Consider the following 20,381-nt stretch of genomic DNA (forward strand, 5'->3'; position numbering starts at 1 on the left):
GAAAACGACTCTCGCGAGCAAACCAAGCTCTATATATACACGCACACTGACACGCAGTGCGGGTTCCCTTCCTAGTCAGCAAAACCGGGATTGAGTATGGACTAAAGGTGAATAGTAAGCTGGTTTAAGAATCAAAGGGGTTAAGTAAACACAAAACTTATTTAGGGGGTTATCCAAACTTTGCTCATAGTACAGCGTAGTGACACGTGAGTTTCGGAGGAGTCCTTGACAAGAACCGCTGTAGAATCATGCAACCTCAACTATGCATTACAACGGCAGTTTGTTAGCCTGTACACATACAGCCGCGTGCATATATACATACAGCAAAAACTACACACCATTGATTGTATACCATCCATCTTTCATTCCTTGTACCGGAAAAAGGTAAGCCCAAGGGCATACCATAACAAACCAGCAGGCTCATACATATAGGTTAAAACGAGGAAAATTGACAGGGCAAGGAACCACAGGCACATAAAACTAGCCGGCCATCTACATGATGAGCAAAACTAGCCTAAGGTGGTTAGGGCATTACCAAGAGCTGCCTATGTACACATGCGATACTACAACATGTGGCCAGCACCCAGCACGGTGCCATGCTCCGCAGTGACTCCAACGCCTTGGGTGCTCAAAGGAGGGGACCTTCTCTCACTTGCTCGTTATCCTGCATTGTGAACGGTAAACTTAGCGAAAGAAGTGGGTATTCTGGAGAGAAAGGAGTTGAGGAAGGGAATGCCTAGAATTACATGAATGGAAGATGAACGGTGTGTGAAGAGCCCACATCTTGATCCATGCTTGAGTCATGTGAAGCAAGCAACCTCCTCTGCAACAGAGGGACGACCCAATAGGTCAGGATCCAAGGAGAGCCACACTTCTTTGGGAGGATTACTTGAGTATCAGTATATGCGTCACTAATGATGGGTTATGTTATTAGCACCTCCAGCTAGTAGGTATTTCACCACTTCTAGGGAAGGTTTTCCAGAGTGGTGACTAACTATAACCACATCCACAGCAAAGATGCAGAACTTTGCAGTGTGCATCAACTAGAGAGTTCAGACAACCTTTTCCCATGCTAACAAATCAAATATGCATTCAATTATTCTACAGGAGAATTTATTAGTGCAGTTCATAACAGAGAGAAAGAAAATGACTTAATTCTAGCATTCCACCAGACCAACTGAATTGACTAGGATTATGGAGTAGGGATGGATAGCAGGATTATAAATGGATTCTACAGTAGTACTAGATACTTCATGTGTAATTTGGACAGTTAACTATAAACAATCTGAAAGTCAGGTCAAAAGGAAAATGAGATGAAAGTAACAGGTACTTACATGTTCCTCAAAGTTTGGGCTAGTTAGGTTGATTGACAGATTTTTCATCAGCAACAGTACCTGGAGATCAAAATCGTCAAATACACACATTCCATCATAGGTGAAAATATGAAATGACAAGATCAAAAAACTTTGAAGGTATTTGTCGATTTAAGAAAATGATTTACTAAGTGAAAATGCAGTGCACAATGAGAGAACCAACATAAAATGGTTAGGACCAGTCTACGCAAGCCCAAAAAGTTAATGACAGTAGCAAGCCTATCAATAGTGCCTTGATTTTCTATGAAGAGTAGCAAGAAAGAGGTAGAAATTTTGGTCTCAGCAGGTATAAACAAGAGAAGGAAACATAAAAGGTGCTAGTGCTGTCCAAAGATCTGTCAAATATCCTTTGTTTGTAGCAGAGCACTTCCATTTGCCATTGATTTTTTTAAAACAATACATGGCATCCTAGTATGCACAAATTGCAATGGACAAGCTGGAATGGATTAACATTACACCAGACTAAATACCAACGTGTTAGATATACCATATGTACTAAACATCCCCTTTTTTTAAAAAAAAATATATATCTGCCAGAATGGTGGTTTTACAAGCAGCTTGTAGACTATTTGCAATATAATTTGTAGACAGGTCTTCATTCAATACATAAAACAAAGATTAAGTATTTTGTTGCTGTTCATGTAAAAAGATAGATTTGTACAGAAAACAATATTGAAGCATGAGCTTCATGCCTGCAGATAAGAGTAACTAAAGGACATGGATTAACTTTAAATGGAAGCTGAGAGGAGATACCGTTTCAGCATCAATAGGATCCATCTCCTTCAACTTTTGCAAATGCCCATTTGTCTCTGGATCAAATATGCTCCCAAGGAAGCTGTATACACGAGCAAAGTCTGGCATGGCTGCAAGTTTCACCGGAATGTGGAGGGGAGAGAAAAAGTCAGAAAATTTCTTAAGATGATGGGGGCATGAATGACACAACCACAGTTAATCATATCAATGCCACCAGAGGGAAATACAAAAATAGCAGGTAGGGATCCCATTGCACTGTTGCAATAAGGTCATAAGAGCCCTTATCAATCAAGCACCAAAGCATTAATGTCACATGCATTATTCAAAGGACCCAATTAAGGTTATGCAATGCAGACAGAAGATGGATTCAACACATATAAATTTCGCGAAAGCAATAGAGCAGTGAACAGGAAGACGGAGTAAAAAGTTCATTTGGGCATAACTGAACCTTCATAAGAATAGCCAAAGGTTCACATCCCATAGTACTGAAAAGTGCCAAATATGTTAACTATCCTGATAATGTGTGCAGGGCAAGTAACCAACAGTTTTCATCAACCAGTAAGGTAACAACGAAGTAGATGAATCTACAAGACTACCATCTTCTAAAGGCATTAAGGCAGCAAGAAAAACATTATGTTTGAATTCTTCCAACTTTATTGGAGGAGAATCAAGACAACAGAAACAATTGTTACAAGTTCAAATTAAGTCCATTTGCACGTGAACCTGAACAATGATAACTAAAATAATCTTTAGATAATACTATAATAGAGTTTGAAAGTATACCATAAAGAGAAGTAACAAGCTTAAGACATTTCATTTACCACAAGAAAATAGAAAAGTTAAGATCAGCAAAACATTTGCAGACATATGGTTGAAAGAGAAGCTCACCGCGCAGTGCTGGAAGCATAACTGCTTGCTCTGTAGCCTCAGAAGTTGGCCAAGTTCCAGATTGGCTACCCATGCTACTAGAGCAATTATTTGTTGCACCTGAACCTGCAGCATCTGTGATGAGTACCTACTTGAAAAAAATTGATCATAAATGGAGAAAAAAAGAAAGTAACAAACCTTGTGTATGCCTTGGACTGAATTGTTGAACAGGATCATTCTCCCAAGAAAGAAAAGCATCATTTGCACTTAAGTCAGTAGCAACGGTAGCTGTATCCATAGATGTACCACAGCCTTGTTCCATTATATGAGAAGCTTGTTGCGGTAAGACAACTTGAAGCGCTACATGATCCCCAATCTTTCTTTCAGTAATTTTGCTAAAATGTAAATTTAATAGCTATCAAATGCAGAATCAAAGAAGGCTAACCTTTTTTCGAGGCTTTGTGTGGATATGGATGGGCAGCCTTCCGTTTTGGCCTAGGTGGGGGCAAATGCTCACCTGTTCCATTCTTTTGAACCTTCAAAAAGTACTTCTGGGCGTGACTCCTGATCTGTTAAAGGAACTGTTATTTAGATCATGCACAGTCCGTCAGATACATCATAGAAAAAAAGCAGCAACTGATTCACTTTTTGAAGTAACAAATTGGCTGTGGATGAGTTATGATATAGTCTTGTTGAAAGAACAAGTAGCAAAATGTCTAAAAAAGACTTATTGGACAAAATATGAGGCAATGAAATGATCAGTTTTCTTAGTCTCCCAATAACGCATTATTTCAGTACGACTAATTCAGCCACTAAAGTGTTAAGTATATAATCTTTGCAGCAATATAAAAGTAGGATGGTGGGATAGTACTAATTGATCCTTTATCCTATGTTGCAACTTAGAAAATGTATTTCACTAAAACCTGTAACTCACCTAAAACACTGTGTGACGAAGCTAACCATAACCAACTAAACACAAAAACAGTGGCACAAACTTGAGGCACCAAGGGCAGATTCTGACTATACCTGTATTACTGTCTTGGAGCCAACATAAGCTTCGATCTTTTTCCAGTCACGATCGAACCTGTTACAGAAGAAGGAAGGAAATATGTAAGAAAGCTTTGCCAGTTGTCACATGAGCCATTATAGAAGTATGAAATGTCCTTAAACAACTAAAGCATCTGTTTATGATACTACAATCCACAATCAATTAGATAACATGTCCAGGGCGAAATCCTGAAAGGCAACTAGGCAGAATGTAACAACAGAAACATATAGATTGAGCCACTTGGGAAGTCATCTACTGCATGAATCCTCAAGCACCCAGCACTAAAGGAATAACCTATAATGACCCAAACTCGTATCAGCAGTACAGGAAATGTGTACGTGGAAAGGTAGCTGTAAATGGATCCAGTAGCAGTGCAATCGAGTGTTTTGACTGGAGTGGACTGCTAACAAGAAGTTTCCATTCCGATTGTTTATACAAATTGTGCAGCAGGTAGGGGGCGAAGTGGTTCCTCTGCAGTAGTTGCCTCTGCAGTTGGGTCACTGACATGTGGGGTCGGGCCCACATGTAAGTGACTCCCAACTACTGCAGAGGAACCTCTTCCGGTAGTGGGGAAGGAACACAGATGCTCATTGAACGCAGTGCATGATTCAATCGTCAGGAAACTCCGATCTAATATAAGTCATGCTAGATCTGGCTATGACCATAGAAGCACAGGAGGACGCAACTCGGGCGTAATTCTGCAAATCAACCAACGTAAATGGATCCCAACGCCAGGGGATCAGCAAGTCCGATAGCATTGCTTGCCGAGGAATAAGCAGCGGTAGAATACAGTAGAGGTGGGGGGCAGGAGGAGCGAGACTCACAGCTGCAGCGCCTCGAGGAACTTGTCGTGCTCGGGCTCGGTCCAGCTCTCGCGCGACTTGGTGATGGTGTATGGCTTCCGCACCCTCCTGGGCCCCTCGTCGTCCTCGTCCCCTAGCGGCACGGCCGTGGGCGCGGCGGCCTGCACCAGGCGCACCCGGCGCGCCGCCTCCTTGCCCTCCCCGCCGCCGCCGCCGCCTCCTCCTCCGACGCCCGGGACGGACGAATCGAGAGGGTGCGGCGTCGTGCTCATGGACACCATCAGGTGACCTCCTCGACGGCGGGCGCTGCTGCCTCAGCTCAGGCGAAGCTAGGGTTGGCGGTGGGTGATCCGCTGCCGGCGCTCTGCTGCGATGCGGAAGAGAAGAGGGAGGAACAGTACAGCTGGCTGACCCAGGTCCGGTGATGGTGGTCGCGGGCTCTTCTCCTGGCCACAAGTTTCTAACTCACACTGACACCCGGGCCCCACTCTCACCTCTCTCTCCGGGCCTTCCTGTTCAAGGCCCACCAACGGCCTGCCTACCTTGTCACAGGCGGGCCCATAAACCAGTCCGCAGGAAGAAAATTCCCAAACCAAAGAGGCTCCGGCACTGCAGGCAGCATCAGCCATGGTCGCGGCCGCCACCACCTCCACCTCTGCCTCCCACTCCGACTGAAAACCCTAGCCAACCCTAGCAGGATGGCGTTCGCGCCGCCGCGCCTCCTGCCCCTCCCCGCGCCGGCGCCCGCCCGCTGCGCCGTCTCCGCGCGCCACCACGGGGGCCGCACGGCCCCGGAGCTCTCGGGCCCCACCCCGCGGGTCGTCGTCGTCACGTCCGGCAAGGGCGGCGTCGGCAAGACCACCACAACAGCCAACCTCGCCGCCTCCCTCGCGCGCCTCTCCCTCCCAGCCGTCGCCGTCGACGCCGACGCCGGCCTGCGCAACCTCGACCTCCTGCTCGGCCTCGAGAACCGCGTCCACCTCACCGCAGCCGACGTCCTCGCCGGGGACTGCCGCCTCGACCAGGCGCTCGTCCGACACCGCGCGCTCCAGGACCTCCACCTCCTCTGCCTCTCCAAGCCCCGGTCCAAGCTGCCCCTCGCCTTCGGATCCAAGACCCTCACCTGGGTCGCCGACGCGCTACGACGCGCGCCCAACCCGCCCGCATTCATCCTCATCGACTGCCCCGCAGGTCAGCACTAAACGCATTCTGCTCATCTTGCGTTCCATTGCTCCCATCGAGTCCCAATTGCAGCGAATTATCTCGATCCAGTGACTCAATTAAGGAACCATTTTGATGGTTTAACTGACCGCTTCGCCTAATTTTACATGATTGGTAATTTTCCCTAGACAAAAATACCATCACTCCTGTCTTGTCCAGTAGTTATTGTCATGCATCAACTGAATTAAGATGTTCCAGGTCTCCAGGAGCCTTGCTCTAGTCACTTTTGGAAAATTCCACTAGTCCTACTCGCACGTTGTGAATTAGGAGCTTTGGTTGATGGGTGACAGCACTCGGAAATTGGATCGTAATTTTCCCACATTCATCTTCTTTGGTTCTCCAAAAATAAAGATTTCAGAGCCAGCATGCTCTTTGTTTTTTGTAATGCTAATCAGTTTTGCATTGAGATACTCAAAAGTATTCATAGCCTGTTTCCGCAATGCTAGTTCATTTTTGCTATCCGATGTTCATAATAAACTGGTAATCTCACAATTCAGAGCCAGGATGCTCATTTTTTATGTATGGCCTAATTTTAGATGCTTGGTAGTTTCCTATCTAAGAATGCTTCTAGTCCAATCAGATTAGATAATGGTATGAAATGGAGAGAATGGTGTTTAGGTTTACGGTTTATGAGCATATAATGAACCCCTACCCCTACACTCAAGATGGTGATATCAACATCACAGCTTCCCCGCATATCTTACTGTTAATTGCTGCAGATTAAGAATTCAAATCCAAAATCAACTTCACCCCTCTCCATGATTCTAATCCATTCTTATCATGGGATGTTCCGATTTGTCAAATTTTAACCAATTAATGTGTATTTTCCACAAATGTTTTTTGTATCCATTTACCAAGACATTATTAGTCCTAAAATGCAGGACATTAGTCCTAAGATGTCGTATCTTAGCTACATTTCTCAACTGTGCAAATAAACATTGTTACACATAATTTGCCTCTAGGGTCTTAACTGTGGCCGCAGTGCATCCTAAGCACTCTCACACTTATTTCAGTTCTACATGGTATGCAGTCAAATTGACCAAATGAATGTTAGATAAACAGTTGAGGTAATTCCATATATGCCATGTAACTGCCTGACATGATGTTGGGCCTTTTCTCGCCTTAAACAAGTCATGGGTTCATGGCTTTGAATTTTAAAACCAGGCATAATCATTACGTCTCTCATGTAAAGCTGATTGTCATTTGCCATGTAGGTGTTGATGCCGGGTTTGTCACTGCCATTGCCCCTGCGGAAGAAGCAGTGCTGGTGACTACCCCTGACATTACAGCTCTCCGTGATGCTGACCGTGTCGCGGGGCTGTTGGAATGCGACGGCATTAAAGACATCAAGATCATTGTGAACCGAGTGCGACCAGACCTGGTGAAGGGGGAGGACATGATGTCAGCGCTTGATGTGCAAGAAATGCTCGGGTTGCCCTTGCTAGGTGTGGTGCCAGAGGACACGGAGGTCATCCGAAGCACAAATAGGGGTGTGCCGTTGGTTCTCAACGACCCGCCTACACCAGCTGGCCTTGCTCTGGAGCAGGCCACCTGGCGATTGGTAGAAAGAGATGCGATGACAGCAGTCATGGTTGAGGAGCAGGAGAGACCCAAGAAGAAAGGTGGCTTCTTTTCATTCTTCAAGTAGGTGAGCATTGAGTTCAACTGTGGAGTTTATTTAGGCTGTAGATGCTGTACAGGCTCGCAATCTGGAGTTTACAGATTGTTTTTTATTTGCTTCATTCTAGGGTAGAATGATTCATAGTTCACGCTTGAGTAGAAGAAACGTGCATGTAATTTTGGCTGCTTCAATTGTTGGAATTTGGTTCCGAGTGACATCAAGAAAAACTAAACTTGCTTGTTGCCGTTCTAGTGATGATATAAATGTTCTCTGTGTTCCTTGTAATTTTATCACTGTTTCATGGAACCATAAGCATCAAGCTGTATATGTGTGTTTTGAGCGTGTCGCAAATGGATCGCGTACAGCACGATGGAACAGGTTTACCCCATGCAGGACAACTATTAGTTGTGCGCCAAACAAACCCAAATTGATCAAATTACCGAATCATTCGTGGAATCCCACTAAGCCAACCAAGAATTGGAGGTGCCGAGCAAGCAGAGAAACAATCATTTTTTCAACACCACACGAAAAGATACAGTATATATTGATCCGGTCAAACCATAACAAATAGTTCACTGCGCACATCATGCATGGACGCTTGGTCCTGTCAATAAAAAAAAAGCAGGCGTGCAGCTCACAACCTTGCCCGCGATCTTTACTTTCTGCATGAACAGACTGAGCAGAGCATTGCCCACATTCTGAGCTCCAGCAAAACAACGAAATAAAGATGCAAGTAGATTTGGTCAATGGCAACTCTTGAGGCTCCAAGACTTTGCAAGCAATGATTATAAACAGTACTTAATCAATAAGCGGCAATAATATGATGTTCGCAAACAAAAGAGAACCCATAACTTACATCTAACAACAGTCCTGCCTTTCAGTCCCAAGAAAACATAAGCAATAGTTGCACATCCAACAACAGTGCTGCCTTTGAATCCTCGAAAAAAACATAAGGAGCAGTTGCAGATTGAGATAACAATGGTTCTGTTCTTAGGCCAAAGATTCAGGTAATAGAACAAAAATACTTGCTCTTCTAGAACTTTTTCCCTGCAAGATTGATATGTACACAAAAAACCAACCCCCAAGATGGAGGTGTAAAGGTAAAGGCCAGCGGAGAGCCAATCTTGGCCTCGGGGATCTCTTGACCCTCCAAGAGCTTGGCAATGGCAGCGAGCTCGTCAGGGGAGCACGGCGTCAGCACCACTCACCTCCCACAACGCCCTGCGGAAGCGCGAGAACGGCCACACCCTGGGGAGTGCATGAGGTCGGTGACGAAGAACGACGAATCTGATCCAAGCTGGGCGAGGATCGCCCTCGAAGAGGAGGTGGTATAGACGTCGATGGCGGTGGCCGCGCAGCAGGACGATGAACGGAAGGGAGGGCCTGCGGCGTGCGGACTGCTGAGCGGATGAGCGGGGAAGCTGTTTTGGCAGACGGGCGAAAACGCAGGGGCCTGCAACAAACCATGTACGCCTGCAACGCTTCAAAGGTTTTATGCACCTTTGTCGCACATTCACCACGACATCATATACAGAGCTCAAATGTTTACTTCAACTTTCCCCGTCTGAAACAGGGTAGGTGTTTAAACACTCATCGAGACACGGCACATTTTTAAAAAGGCCTGTTATGTTATACAGCACAATGGTCTCTCCCTCCCTCATCCACAAGCATCACAAGATGATGAGCCCCGAAATATAGCGCCCTCTGACATACCACGCCAAGGACACATTTAAACCGTACACAGCACAAGCTTCACTTCATGTACCTCTGCAGAAATTTGCGGTGGAAATCACTTCTGATGGTGTCATTGATGAACCGTTTTGGAGTCTTGGTCTCTCCACGTGCCTGGTTCTTGAACACCACATCATCATCCCACCTGCAAACCACACATGTCCAGCAAGATTAGGCACACCAGAACCCCCTTGTAATTCCTATTACGTTACATGGTAGGAGAAGCTGCTAACCATCAGCATCTTTACCTTCTCTTAACACTGAAGGAGCCGGGATTGTTGATATTAATCAAAGGGTTTCCCCGCATCAGTTCAGCCTCCTTCATCTTGGCCTCCTCTTCTGCTTGTTGCCGCTCCTGCAAATCAATCATTTCCAATCATGCTTCCAAACCCTAAATGTACACCACACTGAAATATCACAATAGAGATACAAAAACAACAAACCTTTCTAAGCTTCTCCTCGGCTCTTTCTTTCTTTATCCTCTCAAGCTCTGCCATTAGAGCTTCAGTGTCGTCGTCATCGTCATCGTCATCTTCATCGCTGAATAGATTTTTGATATTCAATGTGTAAGCGCAACAAAAGATAGTGAAGTGGTAGCGTACTAAATTATGAGGAACACAAGCTCAACGAAAGAAAAAATTTGATATTGCCTTATTTTATCCGCCCAGCAGCCTGATCACAGGAAATTTAACGTGCTAGTATGCTAAGCAATGCACACCAGTGGAGGTTTACTGAATGTGACATAGAAAATAAAAACACATGAACGAGAAGAATCCCAGCAGCATCTCACAAGTGCAAGGTTTATAAATCACTCTAACACTCAGAAGGAAAATGGTACAGACCTTTCATCATCGCTTTTAGGCTCCACATCGGAGTCATCTGCATCAATTTCTCGTGGGACTATCTTATCCTCAGCATCTCTCTTTGACCCTATGACTTACAGCAAGAAAGGAATAAATCAATCACTAAGCCACAACATAAACAGATATTGATGCAGCACTCGTTCCACCAACCTTCTAAGAGTAGCTGGCTTGAACTTTTCCGCAGGTCTCTCTCTTCTGCAGGTAATAAGATGCACTTGTTATGGATTGTACACACCCCAGTTACAAACTTCCACTTCACAATTAGATGACCATCTAAAGCAGAAAACCAACTAAAAGAGACAGAGAAAGTAGGCATACCAGCATAGGACTTATCCTTGGAAGAGTAATGCTTGCGCTCACGTTCCTCAAGTTCCTCCCTGAGGTTCCTCTTCTGTAACTCCTCTGTGGTCTGCTGCCCCTCTTTCCTGTACACATGGGAGCAAATAGTGAGTCATAGAGGGACAAACCTCAGGCTGACATATTGGGAACGAAAGGTTTAGGCAGAGTGGCAGACAACCGGAGAGACTATTATAATGAAAAAGGAATATTTTAAACCCGTCCGAGGAGATTAGTTGTGATTCACAGATGCTAACAGGGAACATATACGTATACATATTTGTAAACAGTACACTGGTGGTGATGAAATTTCCTTTGCCATGCCTTGAGAAGCAAAGGAAGCAATTTGGATTTGTAAATGCTTAGTTGATTACATATTTTCCTTCACTGCCCTTTCTCAAAAGGCTGGCATGATCAATCTACAGGTGCCAAGAAATCGGCAACCTTTCCAGATTTTAGAACATTTGAGAGCTCCTATTGGCTGCCCAATGGAGATTATTATTATTTTCTGATGTGTTGGGGGCAATTGGACCACTAGAAATGGTTTCATTTTTTAATTCAAGAAACATTTCTACTCTCAAGTGTGCAGGGGCACCTACAAGCATTGATTCACAAGGGTTATCGATCATGCGAAGAAATATTCTCTTTTCCCCAAATTTCAGAGTGGCTAGAGGCTTTACTATAACTCCTTTTTTCTTATGCTTTTTGGTTTTCTATCCTTTGAATTCTTAGTCCCTTGTAACCCTATTTTTATTAGTATATATTAGTCAGCAGGGTGCTTGCCCCTCCTGCTTATAATTGGAAATACCCTCCTGTTTATAATTGGAAAAGGTTTGCTAGGTTGATTATGACCCGATTACCACATGTCCATTGTAGAATTGAGTAGGCATATAGAAGTTTGTGTTTTGAGCCTTAATTTCATAGCAAGACGGATACACGAGTTACTAGGTTAATATTAAGAAAACTCGACCACGTATAAAACAGTAGGTGTCCCTATTCGATTTGCACATGAAATCCAAATTACATGGCGCAGCCAGAATGATCATCAGATGCGGTGCACGTGCATGCTGCTGCCCGCAAGCAATCAGGTGGAGGAAAAAAAAAAGGTTACTGAGCAACAAGTCAAGGGAGATTAATCACTCTATAATCACGATAGGATTGGCAGCCACAGCTAGGCAGGCAAGGGTTGGACGGCAATTGCTTGGCTTGGCCATTATATCGCGCCGCGATCGAATACATCGCCCTAATAATCGTGAAATCGCCGCAAATCAGAAGTCTCCTTGGAACAAACCCTAGTTATTTCCCCTTTCTTCAGTCGAGCAGAGCTACACGCAGGCAGAGGTTAACGACAAAATCTCGGCCAGATCTCTACACAAGGAACCAATCCGTAGAGAAGATGGTACGATTCCATGGAAGGAAGGAAGGAAGGAAGGATTAGGGCCATACCTGGGCTTGAGGGAGGTGTGTGCGGCGAGGTCGCGCGAGGAGTACTTCTGGGAGGGGCCGAAGATTCGGGTGCCCCCCTGCTCGTTGCCGCCCTTGGCCGGCGCCCAGGTGGGCCGCGCCGCCGTCGTCATCTCAGGTAGCTCCTTGGCGTGGAAACCCTAGGCGGCAGGTAAAGCTGGGGGCTGCTTCGGTTTGTGTTGTGTTCTGGCGGATGCGAGGCGAGGCGAGGAAGACGCGGTCGGGTAGGCTGCGGCGGCTGGCCCGGATATTTGCGGCAAAGCCCCTGGGCAAGTCTGGTATTTGCTGTTGAAGTCCTCCTTTTTTCTAGCCTCGACACCTCACAATAGTCCACGTGGCCCCTACTTTTATTTTACTACTTTATTTTCATTAACGCACCTAGTGTAGTATCTGAACGTATACGCAAACACACGCTAAATCCATACACCCCCCGCACACCCCTGTGTGCACGCTAGATCTACAAACTATACACAAACAATATTCTTTCGGAAATCGACCAAGTCGCACAGTGCGGTAACAGGCACGTCACATTTATTACTGTGACTCCACATATATGTCCATGTGCAAAATTAAATTCGAAATAAGTCCTTTTTAGGTTTTTTTAAGATGGATGGAGAAAGGTGGTGTACTTGAGCTGTCAAAAGCACAGGATGCAGAGGCTTCCGATGTTTGAGATTCGTGCGGCCGATCTCCTTCCGGTAGCTCGGGACGATGGTGCCACCACTCTCACGCGCTGGCGAGGAGTAAGCTAAGGAGGGGCGGGATACGGCCGGGGTGGTGGTCTAGGCGGTGGAGGGGTTAGGGTTCGGAGTTGCTAGGGGTGGGGGATCGAATGGTTGACGGTTATAGAAGAGGAAAGGATGGGGACGGCATGGAGGTCTGGCGGTGGTGGCAGGTTGGCCGGTGGCAGAGGTGAGGCGGTGCGGGAGGAAGGAGAAGAAGATGGGCCGGAAGTTAGGAGCCGACCTGGATGTCCCATTCGTTGTTCCCGGCCGTAGAGCAGCATCATGGATCGGATGGGCCTGAGGTACCCAGGCCAGAGAGAATCGAATGCGGCCGTCGTCACCAAGGTGTGCAAAGACAGCGGCTGCTCTGCTCTGCCTCCCTATGGCCTATGGGTACCTATGACCCGGCGCCGGCGAGGACACTAGAGGTGTAGAGCGCATCGGCAGCCATGGCGCTTTAGCTTATCCTATCCTAATTGCCGGCTGGCATCCTCTGCTGTATCCTCTGGGTGCAAAGCTATGTCATGTTTATGTGTTATGTGTAGGCAGATTGGATTCGTCAGGTTTCACAACATTCTGAATTCATCAGACATGCAAGCTCTGCTGATGACTGCATCCAACAGCTTGCATAACACAGACTCACATCCAAACTGGTAATTAAGCACGCCATGGCCATCCTACTTCCTTATTGTTTGCAGTAGTCTCTGCTTCTGCTACCTTGTGAAGCACAGCAGCTAGTTTTAGTTTCCCCCTTTGGGGTTGGGGACGTCGTAGGCGCACTGCTGCACGGTGACTTGGTCGATGGGCAGCGTGTCCGTCGGGAACGGGCAGGCGCCGTCGTGCTTCCCCTGCAGCGCCTCGCACGGCGCCGGGCTCACGTCCGCCGACGACACGCCCTCCACGTCGGTGCACGTCCAGGGATACTTCCTCGACTTGTCGAACTCCGCCGTGACGTTGGCGAGGCAGATTCCCCGGAACGGCGCGCCGTCGATGCCCTCGAGCCTCGCCGCCGACTTGTACACCCCCGTCGCCACCACGTCCTGGTAGCTGATGTTCTCCACCACGGGGATCGCGTTGGGGTCGAAGCCGTCGTCCGGGTGGGACTTGTAGTTGCCCGTCATCCAGAACACGTACTTCATGCCGTCCAGCTTCATCCCCCGCACGAACACGTCCCTCACGTAGTTCCCTCGGCCGACGGCGGTCTTGATGCGCACGCCGGACTCGGAGTTGATCGCCGTGATGTCCTCGGCGCGCACGTCCCGTATCCCCCCGGACATCTCGCTGCCGAGCGCGATGACGGCGCTCGTCGGGGACACGCAGGTGAGCCGGCGCACCACGATGTGCTCGCTGGGCATGCCGTAGGCGATGCCGTACTCGTCCCACCCGCTCTTGATGGCCACGCAGTCGTCGCCGGAGACGACGTAGCAGTCCTCGATGCGGACGTGGGAGCACGAGTCCGGGTTGATGCCGTCCGTGTTGGGGGAACGCGTCGGGGCAAGGATCGTCACGCCCTGCACCACGATGTTGCTGCTGTACACCGGGTGGATGTTCCACGCCGGCGAGTTCACCAGCGTCACGTTCGAGATGAAGATGGTGTCGGACCACATCAGCTCCACCAGGTAACCACGGGTGTACTTGAGCTTGTTCTGGTGGAACTTGGACCACCACATCGCGCCCTGCCCATCGATCGTCCCGTTGTTCCCTGCAATAGTGTATCGGTTTGCATTGGTGTCAGATCGATTTCTATCAGTATCAAGACTCATTTCTTCCAGAACATTCATTGCTCACCGGTGATGACGACGTCGGTGAGGTTGGATCCGCCGATGAGGCTCGCGTACCGCCCCCCAATCTTGTCCCTCCCTCTCCCGTACGAAGGCAGGGGGGCAATCACCGGCCACTCGCTGATGTTCTGGGATCCCAGGATGACGGCGTCGCTGTGCAGGAAGAGCGTGAAGTGGCTCGTCAGGTTGAAGGGCCCCGTCAGCCACTTCCCCGCCGGAACGTACAGCATCGCGCCGCCGCCGCCCTCGCCAGAGTACTGCGACAGGTGGTCCACCGCCGACCGGAACGCCGCCGTGTTCGACGTCGTCCCGTCGCCCACGCCGCCGAAGTCGGCCAGCGACGCCGTGTGCGCACGGCAGCTCGGCGCCAGGTACATGCTCTGCCCGGTCCTCGACTCCGCCGGGGAGGAGTGGTGGTGGCGCGCGGCCACCACCGTTCCCGACGCGGCGACGAGGAGGAGGACAAGCTGCTGGACCCAGAAACAGCAGCAGAAGGATTGTGAGTTACAGTACCGTATACCTGAAATCCTGCATCTTGCTCTACAAAGGCGTTTTGAGTAGTGCGCCATTCCATCGTGCGCGTGCGCAAGTTGCGAAGCGAACGGATGATTGATGACCAAAAAGAAAGCGCAAAAGAGAGGGAGGAAACTGGACGGATCTGGACCTGCAAGCAATTCATTTTTTTTCCACAGGGAGTTTTGCAGTACAGAACTAGAGATATGAATGCGAGAAACCGTGCAAGAAAAGAAGAAGAAGAAGAAGAAACACGAGGCCACAGCGACTTGCAAGAACTGGCAACAATATATACATGATAGCAGAGAGCCAGAGAATGAGGTCGTACATGGAGGAACGGTGAGAGCATTATTGGCGACGCCATTGCTGCCGCCGGCCTCGCTCGGCGCTGGTAACCGCAGTGGCCTGGCCTCTTGTGACCCGTGACTTCCTTCACAGGACAGGAGCGAGGAGGGGAGGGGGAGTGGATTGGATTGTAGCGTCAGGAGCGGTGCCCAATTTATACTAGGTAGGACTCCTTGGCTCACTGTTGAGCACTCGCTCCTTCATTCATTTAACCACTTAATTAATCTGGCTTTCTTTTGCAGTGCAATCCGCAACCAACTTTTCCTGCATTCTCTTTTTTTCCTTTTGCACTAATCGGAAAAGAAATTGCATCTGCAACTGTCCTTGTCATTGTCCCATTGCAGCAGTACATATTTTCTTACAGTCTATCTTCAGTTACCTGAATCGCAAGAAATTTGGCTAGCTTTCTACCGGCCTAGTGCCCCTTTTTAGGTTTCTCTACTATTCCTAGCTAGGTTAGCATCCACTGACACTGTACTGTTCACGCTTATTAGTAGTAATTTGTTTTTAGCATGGTAACTGAATTTCTTAAATGTATACTAGCGCTATGAAGTTAAGGGAGCACTAGTTACGTTACTGCGTTTGTCGCAGGCAGCACCTAGTTTTTGTTTTGGTTGGGTTTGTGTCCTGCGTTTGTCGTCAAGGCCCTGCATCATATTGGTTGCTGGATGGATGATGGATCACGGGCGGCTAGTGCTAGCATGCATTATTGCTTTCGGCCTTCACGCCACGCCAGCGACCTCACGAGCTGCTGCATTCTTCCCTTGGATTGCATTGGACTATTGCACTCAGGGCTGGCTGCACCTGGATCACAAGGCAAGTGCGAAGTTGATCACTGAGTTAGCTGCGCGTGCATGCTTCAGTTTGAGTGCATGTTTCAGATCAGCTGGGAATGAATTCCATGATCCATTGCAGTAGTGGCCTGGGCGGTGCTGAAAATTTTCTCCATCTATATTATCATTATATATCTCTGCATGCCTGCCGCTTTTGGATCCGGTCGAACGACGTGAGTGTGTGCTGCTAGTGCTCGGTCGTTTTCATCAACTTTTTGCCGGCCCACCGCATGCACGCGTATCCGACGATCAAGCCGGAGAAGCCAAAAGGTTAAAAGAAATCTGAGCAATCCATGGCAGGTATTCCATCTGATCAAGGAAGGAAGAACTTCGAATGCGCCAGAGGGCTTGCGGAGCGCCGAGTGTTGATTAGGCATTTCATAATGCAACTGTTTGTAACGAGGTTTGAGCTCAATGTTCATTATGTAAACTACTTAATGTAAACTTGACACACTCTCTTCTCCTTATATGATGTGGCAGTGCTCGTACCTTTTACGTTTAAAAAAAGTAAAAGAAATCTGAGTTGCATGCACCAATCAAAAAAAGGAGCTGATAGATGCCTATATAGCTGCGCCGAAATGTAAAGCAAGTGGTGGTGGCACAATGGCACATCGATGGATCATCTATCGCCGACATGCATGCACACGACGACAGTGATAGACAGTGTGTGCGCAGCATGCATGCATACCAACAGCTAGTGCTAAAGAACATACATTATATTACAATGGAGGTGGCAGGAAGCCAAACCAATTAGTAGCAGGCCAGGCCTTTAATTTCTATCCATCCACCACGTAACCGATCGTTCAATTCAATTGTGACCTGCACTCAATCCCTCATCACATACTCCTCCCATCCGACCGCCTCTTCTTTACATGTTGCCTGCCTTACTTATCCAATATCTTGGCCGTTCATCACTAGCTAGCAGATCCTAATAGTTAGCTAGGTTTATCGTCTCCTGAATACTGTACACGGTTTTCCTTTCTTTATCTGGCAGAAGATCGACAAGAAACTGACTGCAGAACCAAAACCAACGAAAAAAGGCTGGCAGGGTTAAAAAACGAAAGCGTAAAGCAGAAAAGTCGTCAGACAGCAGGCGGGCCCGGTCCGTCATCCGCTCCGGCACAAGGGAGGGGCGATCTCCGGCGGCGCACCGGGGATGGGCCAGGAGGTGGTCGCGCACGTCTACGACGTCGCCAACGCCGGCACCGACAGCACCGTGCTCCACATCAACCGCTTCTTCAAGGACGCCATCGGCCTCGGCGGCATCTTCCACACCGCCATCCAGGTCATTCTTTCTCCTCTTCGAATGCCTGCAGCGTCCCCCAACGATTGGGTCTTGATGCCATTGGGTTTATTATATTTTTAAAGCTTTGATTAAGAAATTAATTTCATTGTCCATTGGAATCGACAAGACAAGCGTAGAAACTAGTATATCTGTAACTGCTAGCCACCAATTTACCCTGCATCTTGAAGAGAGTGTACCTGAAACTGTCATCTCACTGGGAAACTTGTACCTTTTCTTACCCTCGAATATAATTGGAGACTTGGTACTAAACCAGTAGGGTAGGGTTAAATGCAGCATGTGGTAAAAATCTTCGAGTCAGCTTAATAGTGTTGCCACGGATTTTGCTCCTCAGCCTGGTTTTCTGAAATGGCTTGGATCCTGGCCCTCTAGAAAGGGAACACTGATTGCTAGGCTCCCTTACTGCTCTCATCGATGGCATTTTACTGATGCATGCATCCTGCCAAACAAGTTATCCGTGATGTCAGTGTGACTAAATTTGCAATGAGATTCCTCATTCCTAGCTACTGAGTATTCATTAGTTCATGCTTATTGTTGAACCTCTATTAGCCAGATGAGTCCTGATTAACTCCTGAACATCTCAAATAACAGGTCTACGGGGATGAAGAATGATCATTTGGCTACTGCGAACGTGGCACTGGGGTTTTTAGCTGCCCCCCATGCAAAAATCCGATGTACACTTATCGTGAGTCCATAGTTCTTGGGAAGACCAACTGCTGTATTCTGAAGGTGAACCAAATACTAAGGGAATTGAGCTGGGAGTGGCCTGGACAGTCATATGAACTCCTGTCGAGAAATTGCAATCACTTCTGTAATACCTTCTGCGAAAAGCTTGAAGTGCCCAAACTTCCAGGTGCTTCCAATTTCTTACTGTTTGGCTCATAAATAAAATTATTTGGTTGTTCCTTGTTTATACTGACTGCTGCAATCTAAACGCCCTTTATTCTGAAATTAAGCTGAATCATGAAAATTTTCAAAAATTAAACTGCTTTACAACTTCAGAGTTCAGACTGATGGATTATGTGCAGGTTGGGTCAATCGCTTTGCAAATGCGGGTGATGCTGCTCTAGAGGTTGCTGAAACTACAGCGGTGAAGGTATACACTCTGGTATTTATCTGCTAATGTTATGTTTTCTCTTGAAATTCTGTCATCATATTTTGTACCATTGAAGTTTGATATGTTTCCCCTGAAAGTTATGTACTTATGTGTATGTTCTAGACTCTTTTTTTTCAGTGTCTCACTCTTGGAAAACTTACTAGCAAGTAAATTGTACCTCATGTTAATCAAACTGAAACAGATAAAACCATGAAGAACCACCCAAAAATGCATGCACATGCTATCTGCAGGGAAATAGGGAATCTAAATGAAAACTGTCGTGTCGCTATCAGACCGTGTTGAAAATATATTTATTAAGAACATGTATGCAAAAAACAAAAATGTTTGCTGGTAGGTCCAAAAATTGCAGTAGCCTTATCCATTGGAAATACCATCCCCGAATAAAATTAGTTGTTTTATTGGCTTGAACTTCATCAATGCTTTATTTTCCACTCAGCTGAAACAAGCAAAAAAGGAAATTGTGACTGCATGCAAAGTGGCCTCAACATTTTTGACTGGCACATCATCAAGCGGCTCATCAAACGTGGAGGATACGGGTGGCTCAACCTCAACAAGAAATCCTCTTTTCGAGGGGACATGGATCAGAAGTATCGTCGGTATGAGTATGAAGCCATCAAAGAGTCTAGTCTGTGTAGATAGTTCAGATAGCGAATGCTCTGATACTGAATCAGAATCAGACAATGCTGACCAACAAGTTAAAGACGCAAAACAGGAGCAAGACATGAAAAGTGACAATAATGGACCACGGGATCATTCATGAAGTTCGCACCATTACATGCAGAGAGAGGAGCAACCTCTACATGCTGCTGTTTTCTGATAAACAGATTACACAGGGAGCAACCTACAGTGGAAACTAACTTTACAATTTGTCACATTCATTTCTGATCGAGAACTGGGAGCTGTGAAAAGGTCCTGAGAAGCGCAGATGCGATGGAGTGCGCCACAGTGTGCGCTATCTTGAGCTTGATCTGTCCACGTCGCGGCAGCGGGCGAACTCTCCTTTGCCTCTCAGCCCTGTAAACTGTGATGAGATGAGTGGCGCTTGCTTCATCAGCCATCTTGGTGAAATGAACGAGACGTTTCTTTTGCTGGAGATAGAAGCAGATAGTGTAGGGTGAGGTATTAGAGAGCTTGGTTGCACTATGCTTGATCTTTGTTCCTGTGATCTATTTATAGACGTGGAGGAGTTTATCTGAATGCAAGACATGGCAGCTAAATTCTTGTTTCTGTGTAGCATCAACAGAACGCTGTTCCTTATAATAATCTTGCAATGTCTGTAGGTATGATGAAACTCTGCCGGTAATGTATGTTTGAGTCATGATTGGGCTGTTTGTCTGTGTATGTGCGAATCTGGAAATCTTTGACTTGGCGTTGTCCATACGTGTCCCTTGGAGCAGACACGTCTGCATCTTGTGCAGGGCAGATGATTGACCTGTCAGTTACGCCATTTGGCACCTGCCTGTGATGTCATGTATTGTGTATCCCAAACGCAAAGTATTGTTGCCAACCTGGTATGTCTCCAGACCCTGAATATCTATCTGCTCATCATTTGACTTGTTTTGCAGCTGATTGAGGGCCAAAACCAGAACAGGTATTACTAGACACAAGGACTTTCTGCCACCTGTGATGCCCTGTGCATGTTTATCTCAGCAGAGAATTGGTTCCAACCTGTCATGTCGCCAAA

General features: G+C 47.1%; 4 protein-coding genes and 1 pseudogene across 7 annotated transcripts; 2 read left to right on the forward strand and 3 right to left on the reverse strand.

Moving 5' to 3' along the window:
* Window positions 1-211: 211 nt before the first annotated feature.
* On the reverse strand, window positions 212-5,262 carry LOC117853788 (protein REVEILLE 8). 2 transcript variants are annotated; one of them, XM_034736072.2, is made up of 9 exons: window positions 4,866-5,260; window positions 4,020-4,077; window positions 3,439-3,562; window positions 3,192-3,353; window positions 3,015-3,119; window positions 2,127-2,236; window positions 1,335-1,394; window positions 747-823; window positions 212-664 (listed from the first exon to the last, which is right to left on the reverse strand). In XM_034736072.2, the coding sequence occupies exons 1-9, from the start codon at window positions 5,123-5,125 to the stop codon at window positions 649-651; spliced, it is 972 nt and encodes a 323-aa protein (XP_034591963.1). In that variant the 5' UTR covers window positions 5,126-5,260; the 3' UTR covers window positions 212-648. The 2 variants fall into 2 exon arrangements, with proteins under 2 accessions (XP_034591963.1, XP_034591966.1); XM_034736075.2 differs by lacking the exon at window positions 747-823 and having other exon boundaries at window positions 4,866-5,262.
* A 171-nt stretch (window positions 5,263-5,433) lies between these two features.
* LOC117853789 (septum site-determining protein minD homolog, chloroplastic) lies at window positions 5,434-7,971 on the forward strand. The gene is made up of 2 exons (XM_034736076.2): window positions 5,434-6,035; window positions 7,280-7,971. Exons 1-2 carry the CDS (start codon window positions 5,543-5,545, stop codon window positions 7,711-7,713), a joined length of 927 nt encoding a protein of 308 aa, XP_034591967.1. The 5' UTR covers window positions 5,434-5,542; the 3' UTR covers window positions 7,714-7,971.
* Window positions 7,972-9,215: 1,244 nt separating this feature from the next.
* On the reverse strand, window positions 9,216-12,296 carry LOC117853790 (uncharacterized). 2 transcript variants are annotated; one of them, XM_034736078.2, is made up of 7 exons: window positions 12,063-12,296; window positions 10,599-10,705; window positions 10,431-10,475; window positions 10,260-10,347; window positions 9,861-9,957; window positions 9,666-9,772; window positions 9,216-9,562 (listed from the first exon to the last, which is right to left on the reverse strand). In XM_034736078.2, exons 1-7 carry the CDS (start codon window positions 12,191-12,193, stop codon window positions 9,439-9,441), a joined length of 699 nt encoding a protein of 232 aa, XP_034591969.1. In that variant the 5' UTR covers window positions 12,194-12,296; the 3' UTR covers window positions 9,216-9,438. The 2 variants fall into 2 exon arrangements, with proteins under 2 accessions (XP_034591969.1, XP_034591968.1); XM_034736077.2 differs by having other exon boundaries at window positions 10,260-10,353; window positions 12,063-12,294.
* Window positions 12,297-13,311: 1,015 nt separating this feature from the next.
* LOC117853787 (probable polygalacturonase) lies at window positions 13,312-15,587 on the reverse strand. Of its 2 annotated transcripts, none has more exons than XM_034736071.2 (3): window positions 15,428-15,587; window positions 14,594-15,053; window positions 13,312-14,507 (listed from the first exon to the last, which is right to left on the reverse strand). In XM_034736071.2, the coding sequence occupies exons 1-3, from the start codon at window positions 15,461-15,463 to the stop codon at window positions 13,546-13,548; spliced, it is 1,458 nt and encodes a 485-aa protein (XP_034591962.1). In that variant the 5' UTR covers window positions 15,464-15,587; the 3' UTR covers window positions 13,312-13,545. The 2 variants fall into 2 exon arrangements, with proteins under 2 accessions (XP_034591962.1, XP_034591961.1); XM_034736070.2 differs by having other exon boundaries at window positions 14,594-15,056.
* Window positions 15,588-17,024: 1,437 nt separating this feature from the next.
* LOC117851972 (uncharacterized) lies at window positions 17,025-20,016 on the forward strand (annotated as a pseudogene).
* The last annotated feature ends 365 nt before the right edge of the window (window positions 20,017-20,381 follow it).

Source organism: Setaria viridis, chromosome 4, assembly GCF_005286985.2.
Source record: "Setaria viridis chromosome 4, Setaria_viridis_v4.0, whole genome shotgun sequence".
Classification (NCBI taxonomy): domain Eukaryota; kingdom Viridiplantae; phylum Streptophyta; class Magnoliopsida; order Poales; family Poaceae; genus Setaria; species Setaria viridis.

Bases quoted from the DNA above. Each gene is read 5' to 3' on its own strand.
- LOC117853788 (XM_034736072.2), bottom strand. From the start codon at position 5,125: ATGGTGTCCATGAGCACGACGCCGCACCCTCTCGATTCGTCCGTCCCG. The intron at 3,563-4,019 runs GTATAGTCAGAA...TTCCTTTAACAG, and splicing joins GCTCCAAGACAGTAATACAG to ATCAGGAGTCACGCCCAGAA. The intron at 2,237-3,014 runs GTGAGCTTCTCT...TGAAACTTGCAG, and splicing joins TATGCTTCCAGCACTGCGCG to CCATGCCAGACTTTGCTCGT.
- LOC117853789 (XM_034736076.2), top strand. From the start codon at position 5,543: ATGGCGTTCGCGCCGCCGCGCCTCCTGCCCCTCCCCGCGCCGGCGCCC. The intron at 6,036-7,279 runs GTCAGCACTAAA...TTTGCCATGTAG, and splicing joins CCTCATCGACTGCCCCGCAG to GTGTTGATGCCGGGTTTGTC.
- LOC117853790 (XM_034736077.2), bottom strand. From the start codon at position 12,193: ATGACGACGGCGGCGCGGCCCACCTGGGCGCCGGCCAAGGGCGGCAAC. The intron at 9,958-10,259 runs GTCTGTACCATT...AAATCTATTCAG, and splicing joins CCTAAAAGCGATGATGAAAG to CGATGAAGATGACGATGACG. The intron at 9,773-9,860 runs GTTTGTTGTTTT...ATTGATTTGCAG, and splicing joins CCGAGGAGAAGCTTAGAAAG to GAGCGGCAACAAGCAGAAGA.
- LOC117853787 (XM_034736070.2), bottom strand. From the start codon at position 15,463: ATGGCGTCGCCAATAATGCTCTCACCGTTCCTCCAT. The intron at 15,057-15,427 runs GTACGACCTCAT...TTCTGGGTCCAG, and splicing joins TGCTCTCACCGTTCCTCCAT to CAGCTTGTCCTCCTCCTCGT. The intron at 14,508-14,593 runs GTGAGCAATGAA...ACACTATTGCAG, and splicing joins CACCGACGTCGTCATCACCG to GGAACAACGGGACGATCGAT.